General features: G+C 41.7%; 1 protein-coding gene across 1 annotated transcript; it reads left to right on the top strand.

Annotated features, from left to right (window-relative positions):
* Nucleotides 1–10,350: 10,350 nt before the first annotated feature.
* serpine3 (serpin peptidase inhibitor, clade E (nexin, plasminogen activator inhibitor type 1), member 3) lies at nucleotides 10,351–19,053 on the top strand. The gene is made up of 8 exons (XM_075478758.1): nucleotides 10,351–10,615; nucleotides 12,262–12,489; nucleotides 13,515–13,760; nucleotides 17,002–17,200; nucleotides 17,280–17,380; nucleotides 17,457–17,543; nucleotides 17,634–17,717; nucleotides 18,927–19,053. The coding sequence occupies exons 1-8, from the start codon at nucleotides 10,351–10,353 to the stop codon at nucleotides 18,977–18,979; spliced, it is 1,263 nt and encodes a 420-aa protein (XP_075334873.1). The 3' UTR covers nucleotides 18,980–19,053.
* The last annotated feature ends 21 nt before the right edge of the window (nucleotides 19,054–19,074 follow it).

The following is a 19,074-nucleotide window of genomic DNA, read 5'->3' as shown; positions in this document are numbered from 1 at the left end:
TCTAAGTCCCCAGTGAAGCTGGTAAGTTTTGCAATTAGCCGATAGATTAAATACAGAATAATCATGTTAACTATAAACTTATTTCTGACCTTTAAGTGACTTCCAAAGTGTTTGCCCACCTATATTCGGATCCATCCATTTTCCACACCTGCTTAGCCCGGTTCAGGAAGCTGGAACCTATCCCAGCTACCATTAGACAAAAATCAGGGTAAATCCTGGATGCATCACCAGTTCAGAACACAGAACCACCACAGAAACAAACGTGCGTACTGTCTAATGTCCTCGGAGTTACTTTACAACCTTGTGCAATGATTGCAGTATTCGGTGTACCAAATGAGGACATAAGCTTGACTAAGAAGCAACTCAACATCACAGCATTTGTTTCTTTGCTTGCGTGAAGACTAATATTACTTAATTGGAAATCAAATATCCCACCCACTGCAGCACAATGGCTAAAAGATGTTGTGTTATTTTTACGTTTGGAGAAGATTAAATTTGCAATAAGAGGCTCAGACAAATTTCAGTCAGTCTGGGAACCTCTTCTGTCATACTTTAGTAATCTTCAGGAACTTCCAACACACTGATAGACTAAGCTAGAAGATGTCAGTAGTCTTTAGAGTCTTGTGGCTTGAGCCCGCACTATAGCACACTTGGCCCGGCATGCAGAGCTCTGTAGTCATGCTATCCCTCATTGAAATCCTATTCATTTATTTGTGTTTTAATTTTATTCAGGTGTATCTATTTACAGTTACCTGTTATTAAAACCTTATTATAATTATTATTATTATTATTTTGGTCCAGTCGGGGTGGGTGGGTGGTGTTCTGTGTGTTTAAAAGAAAAAGAAAAAGACAAATCTTATGTAACCTTACCGATAAGTCATTGTCACTATTCTTCTTTCTTTTTCTCAATAAAAATATTTTTTTTAAAAACAAAAAAAGAAACAAACGTGCACCTTCACACTCCCTCCAAGGGTCAGTTTACAGTCACCATTTTAAACTAACATGCATATTTCTGCATGGTGGGAGGAAGCCACGCATGCATGGAGAGAAGACAAACTCCAGTCAGAAAGCCCCCCCACCAGAGATTCCAACCAGGAACCTTCCATGCAGTCCTAACTTTGCTCCAGAGCAGCTGGATGCAGTCCAGGATCCTGTCAGCATTCATCATCTCTTATAACAGCGCAACAATTTCCAAAACATTTTCCAATAAAACTGAAACCTCAACTCGGCCTGTTATGACTGAATGTGGCATTTGTTGAGCTCAATTTCTGTTGTTTCACCAGCTTCAGTTTCAGAGGACAGTAGATGGTGCTCTAGTGCAACAAAAACTACATTTAAAAGGTTAAAACGCACAAATCCTGAAAAGCCTCGTCGACATGGAGCTTTTTATCTCAGAGACCTGAAGTGTTTCTCCATGTTTCCAGTTTCCAGCGTATCATGTGGTGTCACTTCCCTCCACCTTCCTGTGCTCCAACCCTTTCCCATGGTTCTCCAGAGGCATGCTCCCGTCCCCGTGATGTGATGCCCAACGGGCGGCATGTCCCCTCGCGTCGCCCCTCTCCCAGCGGCTCTAATCTGCCGTGGCGTACCTGGCAGATCGTTCTGGCGACACCGGCGTTGTTGCAGCCTGGCCCGGCTCTGCACACCAGCATGCACTCTAATCCGTCTCTGCCTGAACTGCCCAACAGCCCCCCAGAGCCTGGAGTGAAGTAGGGCACTGGAGGTGAAGCAGAATGAGTCACAGCGAACTGTGCGCGCTGCTTTTCTGTCTGTCCTTCAGGCACATTTTGTATTTTTTCCTCTTCTTTCTTCATTTCTCTGTACTATTCTCTTTGTTGTAGTAGCCTGTTCTTCTTCTCTTGTTGTTGTTTTACCTCTTAATTGTTTAGTCAGTGGAGAAGGAATTGGCGTAAGGGGCGTGAATGGAGAGCCTGGGAATAATCTCCGCTGGTTGGGGATTAAGTTGCTGCCATTTGGAGAAAGGCGGAGGCATCGCAGAGTCACACAGACCATCAATGCACAGTCCTGTTTGGTTTTGGTTGGAAAACGTTCATGTAAACTGTTAGAAACAGGATCAAACGATCGAATCACTGGATGTTTGAACAACATTTATGGATGAGTGAAAGGCCACAAAAAGATGTGAAACAAGCTTCGGTTTGAATCAGCATGTTGGAGATCTGACACTCTGTCTGCGGGTATTGAATGTGGTATTGCTGAAACTGATTCATTAAAGATGACGCAAAGAGTTACAAACCCCTAGTGGTGGAAGCAGTGGCGCAAAAAGTGGGTTTGCACTATATGCGCTGCACTACAGGGGGCGCCAAAGCAATGGGGGGGGGGGGGGGGGGGGGTAATTTCGAGTTGGCATCGTCTTTAATTAACAGCTTTTGCGTACATAAAATGATCAATAACAGAGGAACGTTACAGCAGCAGGAGAAACTGAGACTACAACTCACACAGGCTCACCAGAACTGTACAATAGAAGATTGGAAAAACGCTTCCTGGTCTGACGGGTCTGGATTTCAGTCGCAGTCGAATTAGCGGCGGAACGGAAAAGTGACATTTCCGCTCGTTCCGCTAACGGAATTAAATTGAATTAAATTTTAGGTAATGCAGCTACCGGGTTAATTTGAAACAAATTAACTGAAAGTTATCCTTAAATTGGCCCTTTTTACACAAAATGAGCTTTGCAAGTGCAGAAAATTTCAAGCGCGTAGCGCTAATTGTTGTGGATATGCACAAGGGATGCTCCAAACAAAGAGGCAGCCGGGATAAACACATGTATCCATAATCAAAAGCAAGTATATTTCTGGCCTAAGAATGAACTAATAGAATCCTTGGACAACAAGCAACACTTTGCAGCTCCTTTTTCTAGGTTTACACGAAGCTTGTGACACAGTGAATCCTAAAATGTTAAAAGTTATTTAGACCTATTAGTGTAGGACTGCCTCAGGGCTCAATGCTGGGACCACTGCCACTGTCTGAGGGGTATGCATGCGTCCGCATAAATGAACACATACCGTCATGTTTCATCAGCCCAGACGTTCTTCTTCCATTGCTCGATGGTCCAGGTCTGATCCCTGAACACTCCGACCTATCTGTAGTTACACAGCAAACTTTTAAAGGTCAGCAAAGGACAGCATTTGTCCCGTCACAGTTCCTCTGGTTGTGCCGTGGAGCATATAAGGAGACCTGCCCTTTTGGAGAGGCAAAAACAAGCACTTGACTCCTCTGAGACTTTGCAGAGTGTCACATTTTGATTTGATGATGCATGATGACACCAGAAGAATAGTCACAAAAAACCCTGATTTCAAAGAATTTCAAAAACCCAGTAGTTGCTGTATTTAACTGTCTATTGAGATGCACATAGTGTGGTCACGTTTGCACAAGAACATGGCAAACAAGCCATGTTTTCTTTAGGGCTGGACAACGATTAAAATGTTTAATCTAATTAATCACATCATTTCCCTGATTAATCGCGATTAATCACATTTGTACGCAAAATCCAAAAATGAATCCAAAAGTAGTGTATAGCTTTTAGCATTTAGTTTTATTTTAAATGTGCTGCCATATGAATGAAAGTGTCATAACATTTGTTGTGCAAACACACTTTTAACATCAGCATCTTTCTGTAGTTTTTATGTAGAAGCCTCGCTCCACTGTCTGTTTCCTTGAATGACTTGCTGCTATCAGTTGTGTGTTTTGCCTTTAAGTGATATTTTAGACTGGAACTACTACGCTGAGAAGACAATTCAACTTGGCAGTGTTTACAGATGACTTTGGTTCTGTCGACTCCGCCGTCTGGAAGAACTTTAAAATGAAAATGGCCGAGTAAAAGTTCCGTACCCTTCTCCATGTTTGGTGGATCTGCTGATTACTTTCTTTTCTGGTTCCACAGCAGACGGCAACAGACTTTTACAAAATAAAAGCCTGTGAGCAACAGACTTTTACAAAATAAAAGCCTGCGCTAATGCGCAATAAAATATTTATCAACGTTAAATAATTAACGAGTTAACGCGATAATAACGAGTTAACTCGCCCAGCCCTAATTTTCTTTGAACGATTTCAGCCACAATGGCACAGCTTTGACAGGAAAATGTGTCACTAATCGTGAGCATTAATTCCCATATTCATCCACTCTTCTGTTATAAAGCCATCCACGCTGTTAATGTTCCATTCATCATATTTATTATCATATTTTTCATGTCCACATATCTTATAGTATCTCACAACCATCCCCTCTATTGCGCTGCTGTTGCTTGTAGACATTAATACTTAGTTTATTCTTCATTATTTGTACATTCGTATAGACTATATTTTATGATTACAGAGAACTAAGCTAACCAGTCAAACTCCTCGTATGAATGCACATAACTGGCTAACAAAGCTGATTCTCATTCTGATCATAATGTAAATGTATTTTATTTATACAGCCCTTTACAGACATCCATTACGATGTACCAAATTATTAAAAGCAATCCTAAATAAGTAGGTTTTTAGCCTAGATTTGAAGATAATGACTTGAAATCTGATTTAATAGATCTTCTTTAAGGCCATTTAAATAATCAGCTGATCGTCATGTTTAGTGACGGGTTCCCGAAGCCTCCAGTGAGCTCTGCAGCCCACCGCAGCCGCCCACTGCAGCCTGATGGCGTTGAGTAAACCGACCTCCGGCGTGACCTCTGGGTGCAGCGGCAGCTTCCTTTGCAGTGCGTCCAGAGATCAGAAAACAGAAAGCACCAATAATTATTTCTTCTCCACAAATGTGACCTTCGATACAGTGTTCCTCCAAGGGCCCCACAAAGGAAAAAAAAAAGCTGCCGTTTATGGCGGCGTCTTTTTGGACGATTGTCTTTGGTCAGTTACCGTGACTTCTCATCTCCTCCAACAGAGTCCTTAAAATTCCAAATTCCTGCCTTGCGGAGTTGGAGCCGTGGGCTTTAAAGAATGTGGCAACTCTGTTTAATGAAGCCAAGCCACAGCTCCTCTAATTAGTCAAGTCCTGTAATGGCTGGAATCCTCGGTTAAACAAAGCAGCCAAATACCTGATGGCTACCAATCATGCTCTCTCTTTCATGGGAAAAATACCCACAATTTATTTTGCTGACTGTCACGGCCCCAATTAAGAGGGACAGTTGAGGGGCAGACCGCTCCGCGGCAGATTGATTTCAGATGAAATTTAGGTCATACCACAATCAACTATTTACAATTATTGTTTTTTTATTGGTGATACATGCTGTATGTTGGACTGCAATCAGTTCACATGTGAACGAGGAGAGCTGGCGCGTCGGAGGATGTGTAAGAAACCTAAAATATAACCTGAAAGGTTGATTAATCTCGCTGTAAAATCATGACTCTACATTAGCTGTAGGAGCTGAAAATGACAGATTCTGTGGAAGACTTTTAGCCTCAGATAGTTTCTGTTGTTAAAAGTGTCCAACCGAGGCATAAAACGTTGAGGTAGGGAATGACAGAGGGAAGAAGGCAGGATATAAGTAAAGAAATGTGAGAATAAGGAGCATAGATGAGGTGCAACAGCCCTTCACTCAGCTGATATTATTCACAATAAACACAGTCATGATTGTGAGATGACGGCTAGAATATAAAAATTATTAATATTATTATAAATCCTATTGACTCTGCAGGATGTATGATTTATGGTGTGACATACATACAGTTTAATACAGAATAATAATAATGAGTTTTACTCCTTAGCTTTAAATTCAGATTGAACTTTTGATATTTAGTTATTCGTGTTGTTTTTTTGTGATATAATGTATATAATATAAACAAATATATGGTATAAGATCTATGTTAGATTAATGATAGATTAATGTCAGTATCAGTATTGTGTATAATATTTATTAAGTGAAGCACACTTATGTGCAATGAGATTCAGCTATTATACGATATATATTCCAATATACCGGAGGCTGCACTTCAGGAAGGAGAGAACGAAAGGTTAACGGTGGGCTCCTGTGGAGGCTCCGTCTTGGGCACCTGGAAAAGGAGGAGGTGGGCAGGAGGAGGGATGCTGCCTGGAGAGAGAAGGTCAGAAATGGTGAGAGTTAAAGAGGACGGATGAGAGGCTGATTGGCTGGGTGAGAAAGGGAAACATCATCACTAATGTGAAAGGTTTAATAAATATATCGAATCTCCCTTATTCAACTTTCACCACAGTTTGAAGCAGATTGAAGGTTCTGAATCATTAGATCTGCTCTGTTTCCAGCCTCTTTAAGGCCTTTAGACGTGACTATGGGAATCATTCTTGTTCTGAGTAAAAAGAATCTTGCTGATGAACAATAACTCGGTCAAAAATTACATTTACCTGTTCTTTCCTGCTAAACTAATCACATCTCCGACTAAACTCAACTATTTTTTGTTGTGTTTTTATCAGCTTTCCAAGTGAAATTGGTGAAAACAACACTTCAACACGCTCGCTTTAGCATTTGGCTAAGCTCACCGCTGTCGTTCACTTACTTTTTGAGTGTTAAACAGAGAAAGTTTCTCCAAAAGGCCTCTTTCATCCCAGTTTCCTGATGCAGTTATTCATGGGATGGAGCCGCGGAACGCCTCTGAAGAGTGAATGCACATTCCAACAGAGTGAAAGCAATTAGAAATGCTGACGCAGAAGTCTGACGCTCTGAGCAGAAACGTCTTTTGATCATCACAACAAAAGAAAACGCAGCGGATGTCACCGTGACCTTTAGAGGAGGATCATTGCAGTTCTGGCCTCCATCTTTAAAGGACACCTTTGCTCTATAACACTACAAATGTGTGTATCTGACATCCCGTAGAGAGACGGCGTCTAATACCGAGTTAGCTTCAGAAGAAGATTCAGTGGATAGAAAAGAAACGCACATGAACAGAAAATGCATGTTTTGTGTATATATTTAAGAATAAAACTTTTAGAATTTTTTACACTGTGTCCAAGAGGGTTGGATCAGACGGCTAATCAAGAAGAACCCAAGTTAGACTTATTGACTTTGCTGCTAAAGGTTGGACGAGCATGGACACTCTTACACCTCAAAAAGATAAAATCCAAGCATATACAAATTTCGGTGCAATCTGTTGGTCTCCTTAGCCAGGAAACTGTTTTTTTATTTGGCTCTATATGAATGAATTGGATTATTTTGAAATGAATTATGATTACAATGAATTGAACTCCAATTGGCTTGAATTGGACTTTATTATTTAAGTACCTTGAGAATTTTTGTTGTAATTTGGCGCTATATAAATAAAGTGAATTGAAAACTGAATATACCAAAAGCATTTGCTAGTTTTTGGATTTTTCAAAAATATGACATTTATATGTGTCAAAACTCTTAACTGGAGGAGTCCTGACTGTAAAAATGTTCAATGATCATTACTGTTTGTCATTAAAGCTCTTACAGACACCTCTTCAATTATAATAGTTATCAAGAGTCTATTTGGACAAACAGGGATAAAACTGTATAGAACAGAAGAATATTTAATAATACTTCAGAGTCACATTAATTTATCCCATAAATAATGTTATGTGACCCACAGTTGATGCACAAAACCTACTTGGATAAATCTATTCCCAAAACAAATGGTTCTCTAAGAAACTTGTGTACTTAAATACTCAGTCAATATATGTTAACTTCAGTTTTAAAGGTGTATTTGGTCGATAAATGTTCAATTAAATTCAGCTCAATAGGACTATGCAAAAACAGATAAAGCCACTTACTTGTGGACATATTTAGGCTCCAATAGCTGGCTGCCATTTTGGTATTTTTGGAGCTGGGAGTGAGCGTATTTATTCAAGAAGGTGGAGCAGGAGGGGGAGGAGCCACCAGCACCCGGATCTAAAAGACTTGAAAATGTTTGGACCATCAGTGGTATTGTACTTTAAAGTTACAGAGTGTAAAAATAACTACATTTATATAGCAGATTATTTCATCCAAAGTTCTATAAAGTATTTATAAAGTAAAGCATCAGATTGTAGGACACATTGTAGGCTTTCTGGGCCTCTACCTTTAGGACAGAAAGATTAAACTTCCCCATATTTACTGGAGTGATGACAGACTGTCTGACCCCTGTGTGAATTAAAATGATAAAAGATGATTTAATGCAAATTATACAGCCATAACTGGGATTCCTGGTTAACTTGGTGTGATAAAGCACCATCCGATGCACCTGTAAAATAAAACACTGTCATATAGAAAGGTGATACTTTATCTGGCAAAGGGAAAGCACAAAGATCCTTCAAAGAACACCAAACATCAAATTGTAAGTGTTTTTCAATCGAAAAGAAAGTTTGTTGTTTTAAACTGGTTATATGACTTCTATTAGCTGACAGTTAAACATTTATTAAGGCATCCCCTAAGGGCTAAGCCCCCCCCCCCCCGTCTTTAAACCCTAGAGACGTCCCTGTTCCATACTATAGGCTGTTATTAGGTGTAGTGACCATTTGTCCATAAAAAACAAATTAAACTTAAACCAAACAAAATCAAAAGACCACTGATGCACCATGGGAGATGTGGTTTAACTCAGGCAAAAGAAGATGAATGTCCAAATGAATTCTTGCGTTTTCTGATGATTTATTTCAAAACAATAAAAGAAACAAAATAACAAACAAAACCTGCTGCTCTCTCCTTTTCCCTGATAAAAAAACATTGGCCCAATGTTCTAAACAAATAACTAACAAAGAATATTAGCAAAAAATCTAATCTAAATAAAGCACTGAAATGAATCAAATAAAGTTACTCATAATTAGGTAATTAAATTTACAACTAGAACCAAAAAAAAAAAAACTAACTTTACAAATAGGAGAATGTTTTTCCCTTTGCAACCTTTGCAGGGAGCATGCATGGGAACCTGCAGGGACCATCCCTTCCTATCTGAGCTGCACGCGCGTGCGGGGGTGTTTTTTCCCCCTCTGCCCGGTTTGGGATTTGCTGGTTGGAGACATGCCTCCCTCCGCCTGGCTCCTTATAGCCCCGTGGAGGCAGGAATCCCGGACGAGTGGTACGGACATCGCCGACCGTAACCGCCAACACGCACAGCGTTTCCCCTTTAAACACGGGCGCATGACTGTTCCAGAGGGACAGCAGAGGGGGGATTCAGTGTCACAGAGCCGGGAACAGTGACCGACACGCGGGGACAGCCGGGGAACAGCTCGCCTCCAGAGCCTGGATGGTTGGTGACAGTCAGAGAAAACAGCTGGAGTTACACGGATATTACCCCACCTGTCCGGAGGTACGAACCACAGCCACTTTAAAACATTTCCACAACTCAGCCAACACCAGAATCCACCCGTGAGATTGGACTGAAGACAAGTTTCAGTGCAATCTGTTGGTTTCCTTAGCTGGGAAATTGTTTTTGAATTGTCTCTATATGAATGAATTGGATTATTTTGAAAATAATTATGATTACAATGAATTGAATTCCAATTGGCTTGAATTAGACTTTATCATTTAAGTGTCTTGAAATAACATTTGTTGTATTTGGCGCTATATACACTGGAAAAAATGCCCCTCCAAAAATAAGTAAAAAAACAACAAATACAAGACGTTTTTGCTTGAAATAAGCAAAAAAAATCTGCCAATGGAACTAGTGAAAATCGGCTTGTCAAGATTTCTTGAAAGAAGATGTGATATTTAGGACTTGAGATAAAAGTGATCTTGAAATTAGCTTAAAAACCTCTTCAAATGTCAAAAAAAGCTTGTTTCATATGATATGTGACTCAAAACAAGACTTTTTCCTTTAACAAGATGTTCCAGATGTATTGTATTAAAACAAGTCCCTATATCTGGCTGAAATAGCACTTGTTAGGCAGTTGTGTCTTATATTAAGTGTAATGAGATATTTTGACTAGAAATTAGACAAATATACTTGGTAAGACTTTTATTTTTTCCAGTGTAAATGAAAATTGAACTGAATTAATTTGTGTCTTTGGCTCCTAAGTTTCTCAGGATTTGTCAGCAGGGACCGTGTTTATGTAAATGTTCACTTAAAGCATGCAATTACTATTAATGCATCTTATTAGAAGACTAATAATCCAGGAAACAAGGAAAATGTGTTGCATTAATCTGACATAGTTTGATTATGATTAATCGTGAGAATCATTTTAAGAATGTTAGTGTGAGGCTACTTGATTTTTGTGTATTTTCTATGTAAAAATGTCCCCCCCCCACACACAAAGATTAATTCCACAGTTTGAAATGAAGTGTTGTACAAAACAAATCTCTGGAAATCAGGAATTGCCTGCCAATAAGTTGACCCCGCTGACCCCGGCTGCTTTGTTTCTCTCTTGTGTTGCACAGTTCAGATTTTGGACCCCCTGTTGCCCCCTGTGGACGCCCCCTCCCCCGCAGCGCTGAGGACATGCTTCGCCTGCCGGTGGCTTCGCTCCTCATCTGCTTCTGGCTGGTGGAGAGAAGCCACTGCAACGGCAGCTTCCAGAGCAGCATGAGGGAGCTGCACAACAGGTTTGCCGTCAGCCTGTACCAGACGCTCACTGAGACGGAGAACAGCTCCAACCTGATCGTGTCACCGGTGAGCGTCTCCTCGTCTCTGGCGCTGCTGCAGCTCGGTGCCAGGGGCAACACGCGGGCTCAGATGGAGGGAACGCTGGGATACAACGTGAATGGTGTGATTCATCTCATTTTCTGCAACTATAAGGGGGGTCAAGGGTGGAAGCTTGTACTCAGGTAGCATTAGCAGCTCCTTACACTGTGGGAGCGAAGCTGTAGGGGTTCCTGGTGGCCCTCAGCGCTGTTGGTACCAGGTGGTGTGGAGCGGCGCTGCTGCTGCTGTTGGCTCTGCAGAGCACAGTGGTGTCTGGAGCCTTAATACCTGCCTCCACACCAGCTCTAATCTCATTAACCACTCCTGCAGCTTGGCCTCGGGGTCAGGAGGTCAGTGTGTTTAATTACAAACAAAATGAGAGCCGGAGCTACTGTTTCTTTCACCTCAGAGATATGAGCTCCCTAGTTCAGCAGCCATGGAAACTGATGGCATTGTGTTGTAATTTAGCAAGATTGGTTTTCTTTAACTCCAAACAGAACGCCCGTATGCACCATACGTGTAGTTATTAGGGGTGGGCGAGTTAACTCGTTATTATCGCGTTAACTCGTTAATTATTTAACGCTGATAAATATTTTAGCGCGCATTAACGCAGGTTTTTTTTTTCTTTAAAATTTTTTTGGGGGGCTTTTGTGCCTTTAATGGAAAGTTGAGAGAGACAGGAAGTAGGGGACAGAGAGAGGGGGAACGACACGCAGCACAGGGCTCGAACCGGGGCCAGCTGCAGCGAGGACTATAGCCTCTGTACATGGGGCGCCTGCTCAACCCACTACGCCACAAACCAACCCTGTTTTATTATCTATTTTATTATTGTAAAAGTCTTGCTTATAGGCTTTTATTTTGTAAAAGTCTGTTGCTCACAGGCTTTTATTATTGTAGAAGTCTGTTGCTTATAGGCTTTTATTTTGTAAAAGTCTGTTGCTGTCTGCTGTGGAACAGGAAAAGAAAGTAATCGGCGGATCCACCAAACATGGAGAAGGGTATGGAACTTTTACTCGGCCATTTTCATTTTAAAGTTCTTCCAGACGGCGGAGTCGACAGAACCAAAGTCATCTGTAAACTCTGCCAAGTTGAATTGTCTTCTCAGCGTAGTAGTTCCAGTCTAAAATATCACTTAAAGGCAAAACACACAACTGATAGCAGCAAGTCATTCAAGGAAACAGACAGTGGAGCGAGGCTTCTACATAAAAACTACAGAAAGATGCTGATGTTAAAAGTGTGTTTGCACAACAAATGTTATGGCACTTTCATTCATATGGCAGCACATTTAAAATAAAACTAAATGCTAAAAGCTATACACTACTTTTGGATTCATTTTGGGATTTTGCGTACAAATGCGATTAATCAGGGAAATCATGTGATTAATTAGATTAAACATTTTAATCATTGCCCAGCCCTAGTAGTTATAGCTTCTATTTTTAATGAATTATCAAGCATTTTGTGCATTAAATGTGAGAAGCTAGGGGATATGCTACTCTAAAACAGGAAACACACAGAGTTGGGACTGTTAGTAGATTTGTTTCGGACACTAAAGTCAAATTAAGGCAAACAGCATTTTTGTCTGTGCAGAATCCCACAAAGATACAGTGTGGATTCAGTTAAGATGCCCCTGAAACTTAATGATCTGTGGAGGTGAGATCATTGGGCTGATGGTAAAACTGCTTTTAAAAGAGGAGAATAAGACCAGCTTTGGTTCTGCTTTTCCTGCAGACGCTCAGGTGCAGGACTTCCTGCTGCACTCGCAGGCTGACGTGAGCAACACCAGCCAGGGGATGTGGCTGCAGCAGACCTGCACGTTGTTCATCCAGAGCGGCGTTCAGCTCCTGACTGAGTTCACGCAGCACGCAGCAGCGTGGGGCAACACCAGCGTGGTCCGAGCCAACTTCAGCCAACCCAATCACACCCGCAGCCAAGCAGAGCGAGCGGGACACAACCACGGTAACCAGATCTACTCTTTCATTGGTCCCGTTAAGCTTCTCAGCTCCTTTTTTATGCTTGTTTGTGCTTTTTATGCACGTTTACTGTGTGATTTTGTGTGCAAACCAAACTCAAAGTAAGAGGCTGGTTGTTGCACTGGAAAAAATGCCCCTCCAAAAATAAGTAAAAAAACAACAAATACAAGACGTTTTTGCTTGAAATAAGCAAAAAAAAATCTGCCAATGGAACTAGTGAAAATCGGCTTGTCAAGATTTCTTGAAATAAGATGAGATATTTAGGACTTTTGAGATAAAAGTGATCTTGAAAGTAGCTTAAAAACCTCTTGAAATGTAAATAAAAAGCTTGTTTCATATGATATGTGACTCAAAACAATTTGTTTTCAAGACTTTTTCATTTAACAAGATATTCCAGTGCAGATGTGTCTCCAAATTGTGACCAATTGCACCAGTTTCTACTGATAAGAGATAACAGTCAAAGACAAAGTAAGGCTAGAGGACTGTTTAAGGCCGTGCAAGGAAATACTTTTCCCAGCCTTCTTATCACATTTATCATCCAGCAGCCCGCATGTTGGAGAGCAAGGTGCACTGGAAAAAAATCAAAAGTATATTTGTCTCATTTCTAGTCAAAATATCTCATTACATTTTATATAAGACACAATTGCCTAACAAGTGCTATTTCAGCCAGATATAGGGACTTGTTTGAAGACAATACTTCTTGAATATCTTGTTAAATGAAAAAGTCTTGAAAACAAATTGTCACATATCATATCATATCATATCATATGAAACAAGCTTTTTTTATTTTACATTTGAGGTTTTTAAGCTAATTTCAAGATCACTTTTTATCTCAAAAGTCGTAAATATCACATCTTATTTCAAGAAATCTTGACAAGCCGATTTTCACTATTTTCATTGGCAGATTTTTTTGCTTATTTCAAGCAAAAACGTCTTTTATTTGTTGTTTTTTTTACTTATTTTTGGAGGGGCCTTTTTCCCAGTGTGGTAAGATGTTTGTCCCCCGTACAGATGAGCCGTGGCACCTCCAGCCGGGAGGCAGCAGCAGCGGCGAGCTGTCGGGCTCAGGCGAGCCCCAGGCGGAGCCTCTGTGGTGGGGACACCGGCTGCAGGTGGCCCTGCTCAACACGGTGGCTTTCAGGGGCGTCTGGCAGAAACAGTTCATGTTCACCAACACCCAGAACCTGCCCTTCATCCTCTCTGATGGGAGCGCCATCAAGGTGCCCATGATGTATCAGGCTGCAGAGGTCAGCTTCGGTAAGAGGTCCTTCCTTCCATGGTGCATGTGTATCTGTAGGAGTTCTTATTATTATTCTTTGCAAAAGGTGCTCGAAAACTCTTGAAATTTTGCGAGCACCACCTGCCAGTCAACAACATGAAAGAATATAAACTTTATATTTTTTGGGAGTCGCTCATTGACTCTGTAGCGCCCCCTACGATGCTTAAAAATGGCCACGGCATTGGGGTTAGTTTCGCGTGGGACGATGAAATTCGGTACTCTCATTCATCATGCCCAGACGCACAAAAAAGGCTGTGTTCGAAACCGCCTACTACTCATACTAACTTTAACTTTTTTTTAAGTTCCCGGATGCATACTAGATTTGCCGAAATGTTGGGTATGCATCATGAGGTTACTACTCATACTCAAACTACCCAAGATGCAACGTAACGTGAAGTCGCCGATCGTCATTTCCTGTCAAAACGGCAGTTACAAGCTAGCTACAACGAGGGTAGGTTCACTTTACAGAGTTTAGAGCTTAAGGGAAATCAGCTTCAGGCCGGCTGATTTCGGCTCGGGCAGGAGCAAAATGCATTGTGGGTAAACGCTCTGCATACTGTCTGATCGATGAGTATGCCGTTTGCAAGTATGTAGTAGGTAGTAGGCGGTTTCGAACACAGCCAAAGTCTCTTGCCGCCATGGTCCCACGTCCACAGGAAGGCGGCCATTTTGGATGGTGCCATTTTGGATGGTGCCATTTTTGACCGATTCCACGCCTTGCATATGATCGAACTCGTCCAACATATTTAATGGTAACAGCTCCTAACTTGACCAGGGTACTTTTAAGACATGGGGGGAGAAAATCTTGAGAAACTTTTCCAAACTCTGAACAGTGTGGGCGTGGCCAGGCGGTGAAAATTGTGTGATGGTGTTTGTGATTTGAAAGCCTTATCATCATCGCAAAGTCATTAAATTTGGCACCCACGTCCACCCTGTCGACCTCGTACGTATGTAAAGGGTATCGTGTGTGGGCGGAGCAAAATGGCTCTGTGGCGCCCCCTAGAAATTTTCAAAAACCCCTCCGCATTGGGGTTATTATGTGCTCCTACGTATTCAGAGGGTATTGTGCGTGTGGGCAGAGCTGAGCGACTACGGCGTCCAGCGCATGCCCCAACTTACGCACATCTTGGTCCCACTCAAGGCTGCTTGCAGCTTTAATTTTATTCTACAATCAATCATTTGTTAGCAACAATTTCAGCTGCTTTTTAGTGTCAGCCTCCACTTTATGCTTTTAGATCTGAACTCTTCTATCCACCTGGTTCTGAGGCCATTAGTTTATTTTGTTTAGGGACCCGAGTGAAATGACCCGGAAGTATCTGTGTATCGGCCAACTAAAGAGCTGTTTGAATGCTCTAAATGCTAATAAGCGGAGCTCCAATGCTTCCTTAATTATCTCCTTTAGGAGAGGACACACCGGACCACCCTTTAAAAGATAATTCTGTCCCACTAGTCCTCACGGCAGCAACTTTTGTAGTGATCCAATTTCATCCAGTTGTGCTAACTGGGATTGGTTTGGATAAATATGAGGACTGGAGGATGAATATGAATAGCTTCTCCATAGCTTCATGTATGAAAGTCCTAAGATTGCAAAAGATGAAGCATCTAAAGCAGTTTTTGTAGTTTCAGTGCCGCAGACCCAGTGGGTTTGTCGTTCCCTAAGCCCTTCAGAACATTTCCAGCTACCTTTGAACGCGTCCTGTTCAAAAGGGAGACTGGCTGTGTTTCCACGCACAGCCATTTTCAGACATTAACCTGATTAAGACCTAATCTTCAGAGTAAAGTGAGATATGCGGAGTGTGCCGATCTTACTCGCATTACGTAAAACATGCATTCGCCGTAATTACAAATCTACGTCCTTCTGGAGAAAAGCGTTTGCTTCTTGACCCGATGATATTTCAGAGTAACAGACGTTTAAATGTCATCAGGCGGGACTTTCTTTATTGCAGCGAAGCTGAAGAAGGCTCAGACTGATCTGACTGTCTACTTTCTCGTAGACAGCCTTGATGTTGCATTTCTTCACGTAGAAGAAGGAGACAGTGTATGGCTTTAAAAAAAAAACTAAAAAATGTCATATAATTTGTGTACTTTCTGCAGGAGACACATTAGATGCCCCATTTCATGTGAGAGAGTCTGAAAATGAAAGCCAGAGTTAACTAGGAAAGATCCTAATCGCTGTCATAGCTCCTTATTTTGGTTTAGTTAACACAAGGAAAGCCTGGCTGTGTTGAATTCGCTTCATTGTTTACCCCTTAAAACAGCAACTAAAAAAGCTTCGAAACTAACTGAATCGGTGTAAAAATATTAGGGCTGGGCAACGATTAAAATGTTTAATCTAATTAATCACATGATTTCCCTGATTAATCACGATTAATCGCATTTGTACGCAAAATCCAAAAATGAATCCAAAAGTAGTGTATAGCCTTTAGCATTTAGTTTTATTTTAAATGTGCTGCCATATGAATGAAAGTGCCATAACATTTGTTGTGCAAACACACTTTTAACATCAGCATCTTTCTGTAGTTTTTATGTAGAAGCCTCGCTCCACTGTCTGTTTCCTTGAAGGACTTGCTGCTATCAGTTGTGTGTTTTGCCTTTAAGTGATATTTTAGACTGGAACTACTACGCTGAGAAGACAATTCAACTTGGCAGTGTTTACAGATGACTTTGGTTCTGTCGACTCCGCCGTCTGGAAGAACTTTAAAATGAAAATGGCCGAGTAAAAGTTCCGTACCCTTCTCCATGTTTGGTGGATCCGCCGATTACTTTCTTTTCCGGTTCCACAGCAGACAGCAACAGACTTTTACAAAATAAAAGCCTGTGAGCAACAGACTTTTACAAAATAAAAGCGTTGAGCAGGTGTCCCATGTACAAGAGGCTATAGTCCTCGCTGCAGCTGGCCCCGGTTCGAGTCCCCCATTGGCTGCGTGTCGTTCCCCCTCTCTCTGCCCCCTGCTTCCTGTCTTTCTGAACTTTCCTATCCATTAAAGGTACAAGAGCCCCCAAATTTTTTTTTACACTTTAAAAAAAAAAAAAAATGTTTTAAATCTTAAAATTATTATTTTTTTTTAATTAACAAAAAAAAAACCTGCCTTAATGCGCGACAAAATATTTATTGGCATTAAATAATTAACAAGTTAACGCGACAATAACGAGTTAACTCGCCCAGCCTTAAAAAAAAGACAGAAATATTTCACGTGAAGGTGCTGATCTTCCCGGCAGGTCAGTTCAGGACAGTATCTGACCAGCGCTACACAGTCCTGGAGCTGCCGTACCTGGGCCGGTCCCTGAGCCTACAAGTGGTCCTTCCCAGCGAGAGGAAGACGCCGCTGTCCTCGCTGGAGTCCCAGCTCACCGCACGCCAGCTGGCGTCCTGGGACAGCGGCCTGCGCAGGACAAAGATGGACATCTTCTTGCCCAGGTGAGGATCGTGCATGTGGACCGCATATTTAAAATGTCCTCACGTTGCCATAAACCCTTTTATGTCTGATATTTTGCAGATTCAAAATGCAGAACAAATTCAACCTGAGGTCGGTTCTGCCTTCTATGGGCATCAGTGACGCATTCAACCCGACAGCGGCCGACTTCACGGGAATGTCAGGTCAGTTCATCGATTCACCGCAGATCAAACTGTTGCCGTGGCTCCCCTGACAGCTGACAGCGTTTCCTTCGTGCAGTGGAGGAGGGTCTTTACATGTCCGACGCCTTCCACGAAGTAAGAATAGAAGTCACAGAGGATGGGACGAAGGCCGCTGCTGCTACCGGTGAGATGTGTCATCCGCACCGAAATAGATTAAACAGAATTAAAAGGTTATGGTCGAGGGTTGGTAGAAAATAACAGCTTATCCCTGCAGCTATGGTGCTACTCAAGCGATCCCGTGCTCCCGTTTTCAAGGCGGACCGGCCGTTCTTATTCCTGCTTCGACAGGTCAACACAGGTATGTTTAATGCTGTGAACACCTTTACCTAACAGGAGGCAACAGTAACACACTCCAGAGATTTATGTGCATTAATTCACTGCTGAAAATAGTACAAATGCACCAGTTCCTACAGGTATGGCTGGGAATCACTGCTGCCACCTTCACCTTTAGCATTAACAATTTAGGGCAGACATGAGCCCAATACCTATTCTTCCCTTGGCCCTACCCCTCCGTATGGCTGCAGAAAGCCATCCAAAACCCTCCGATGCCCTTGCTGAAAGGCCAGATGACCACATTACATTACGGTCATTCTGCAGACGCTTTTATCCAAAGCGACTTACAATAAGTGTGTTCCACATCGGTAGGCAAAAGGAACTTCAGGTCAAGACATAAGTGCATTTCCTTCCAAAAACAAACAGCTAAGAGCATAACTAGTGCTAGAGTAAGTGCGGTAAGTTACACTGGAAAAAATCAAAGTCTTACCAAGTATATTTGTCTCATTTCTATTCAAAATATCTCATTACACTTAATATAAGACACAACTGCCTAACAAGTGCTATTTCAGCCAGATATAGGGACTTGTTTTAATACAATACATCTGGAATATCTTGTTAAATGAAAAAGTCTTGAAAACAAATTGTTTTGAGTCGGATTTCATATGAAACAAGCTTTTTTTGATTTTCACGAGTTCCATTGGCAGATTTTTTTGCTCATTTCAAGCAAAAACACCTGTATTTGTTGTTTTTTTTTACTTATTTATGGAGGGGCAATTTTCCAGTGTAGGTACCTAGACTAATGGGAAGACAATTTAAGAAACAAATAAGTGTGTGAGGAGCTAGGACAAAACAGGTGACGTCCTAAGAGGACGGATCTGGGTAGTGTTTCCTGAAGACATGGGTTTTCAGCCTGCGGCCAAAGATGGGCAGCGACTCAGCTGTCCTGACATCAGTCAGTCGGGGGACCACTGCTCCTCAATCCCAAAGAGAAGGGGCACTTTACCCCTGCAGATGTTGGGTTATGGCCAAGTGGAAGAATTGGGGTTGAGCCCAATGTTGATTTTGACAGCTCCAATTAAAAAAAGCAAGAAAATGGCTGACTGAATGTGCTGAAACTGTCCATCATCTGTGTGCATGATTTAGCTGAAAAGGTGTGATTTGGCGGCCCCTAGTGGCCACATGGAAGATTTTTTGTTTTTAAATCCTCCGTTTTCTGTTCTCCATATTTCAGGATCCATCTTATTTATGGGCCGAGTGATGAACCCCGCAGATGAAGCGCCCTGAGCTCCACACAAACACACTCGTTTCACCGCTAGTATTTATTTGTGGACCAAACGGAGGATCCACGGACACTTCAGGAAGAGGGACGTTATTTTTGT

This window comes from Odontesthes bonariensis, chromosome 12 (genome assembly GCF_027942865.1).
Source record: "Odontesthes bonariensis isolate fOdoBon6 chromosome 12, fOdoBon6.hap1, whole genome shotgun sequence".
Classification (NCBI taxonomy): Eukaryota; Metazoa; Chordata; class Actinopteri; order Atheriniformes; family Atherinopsidae; genus Odontesthes; species Odontesthes bonariensis.
The sequence above is the reverse complement of the archived record's forward strand: the minus strand, read 5'-3'. Positions and strand labels throughout refer to the sequence as shown.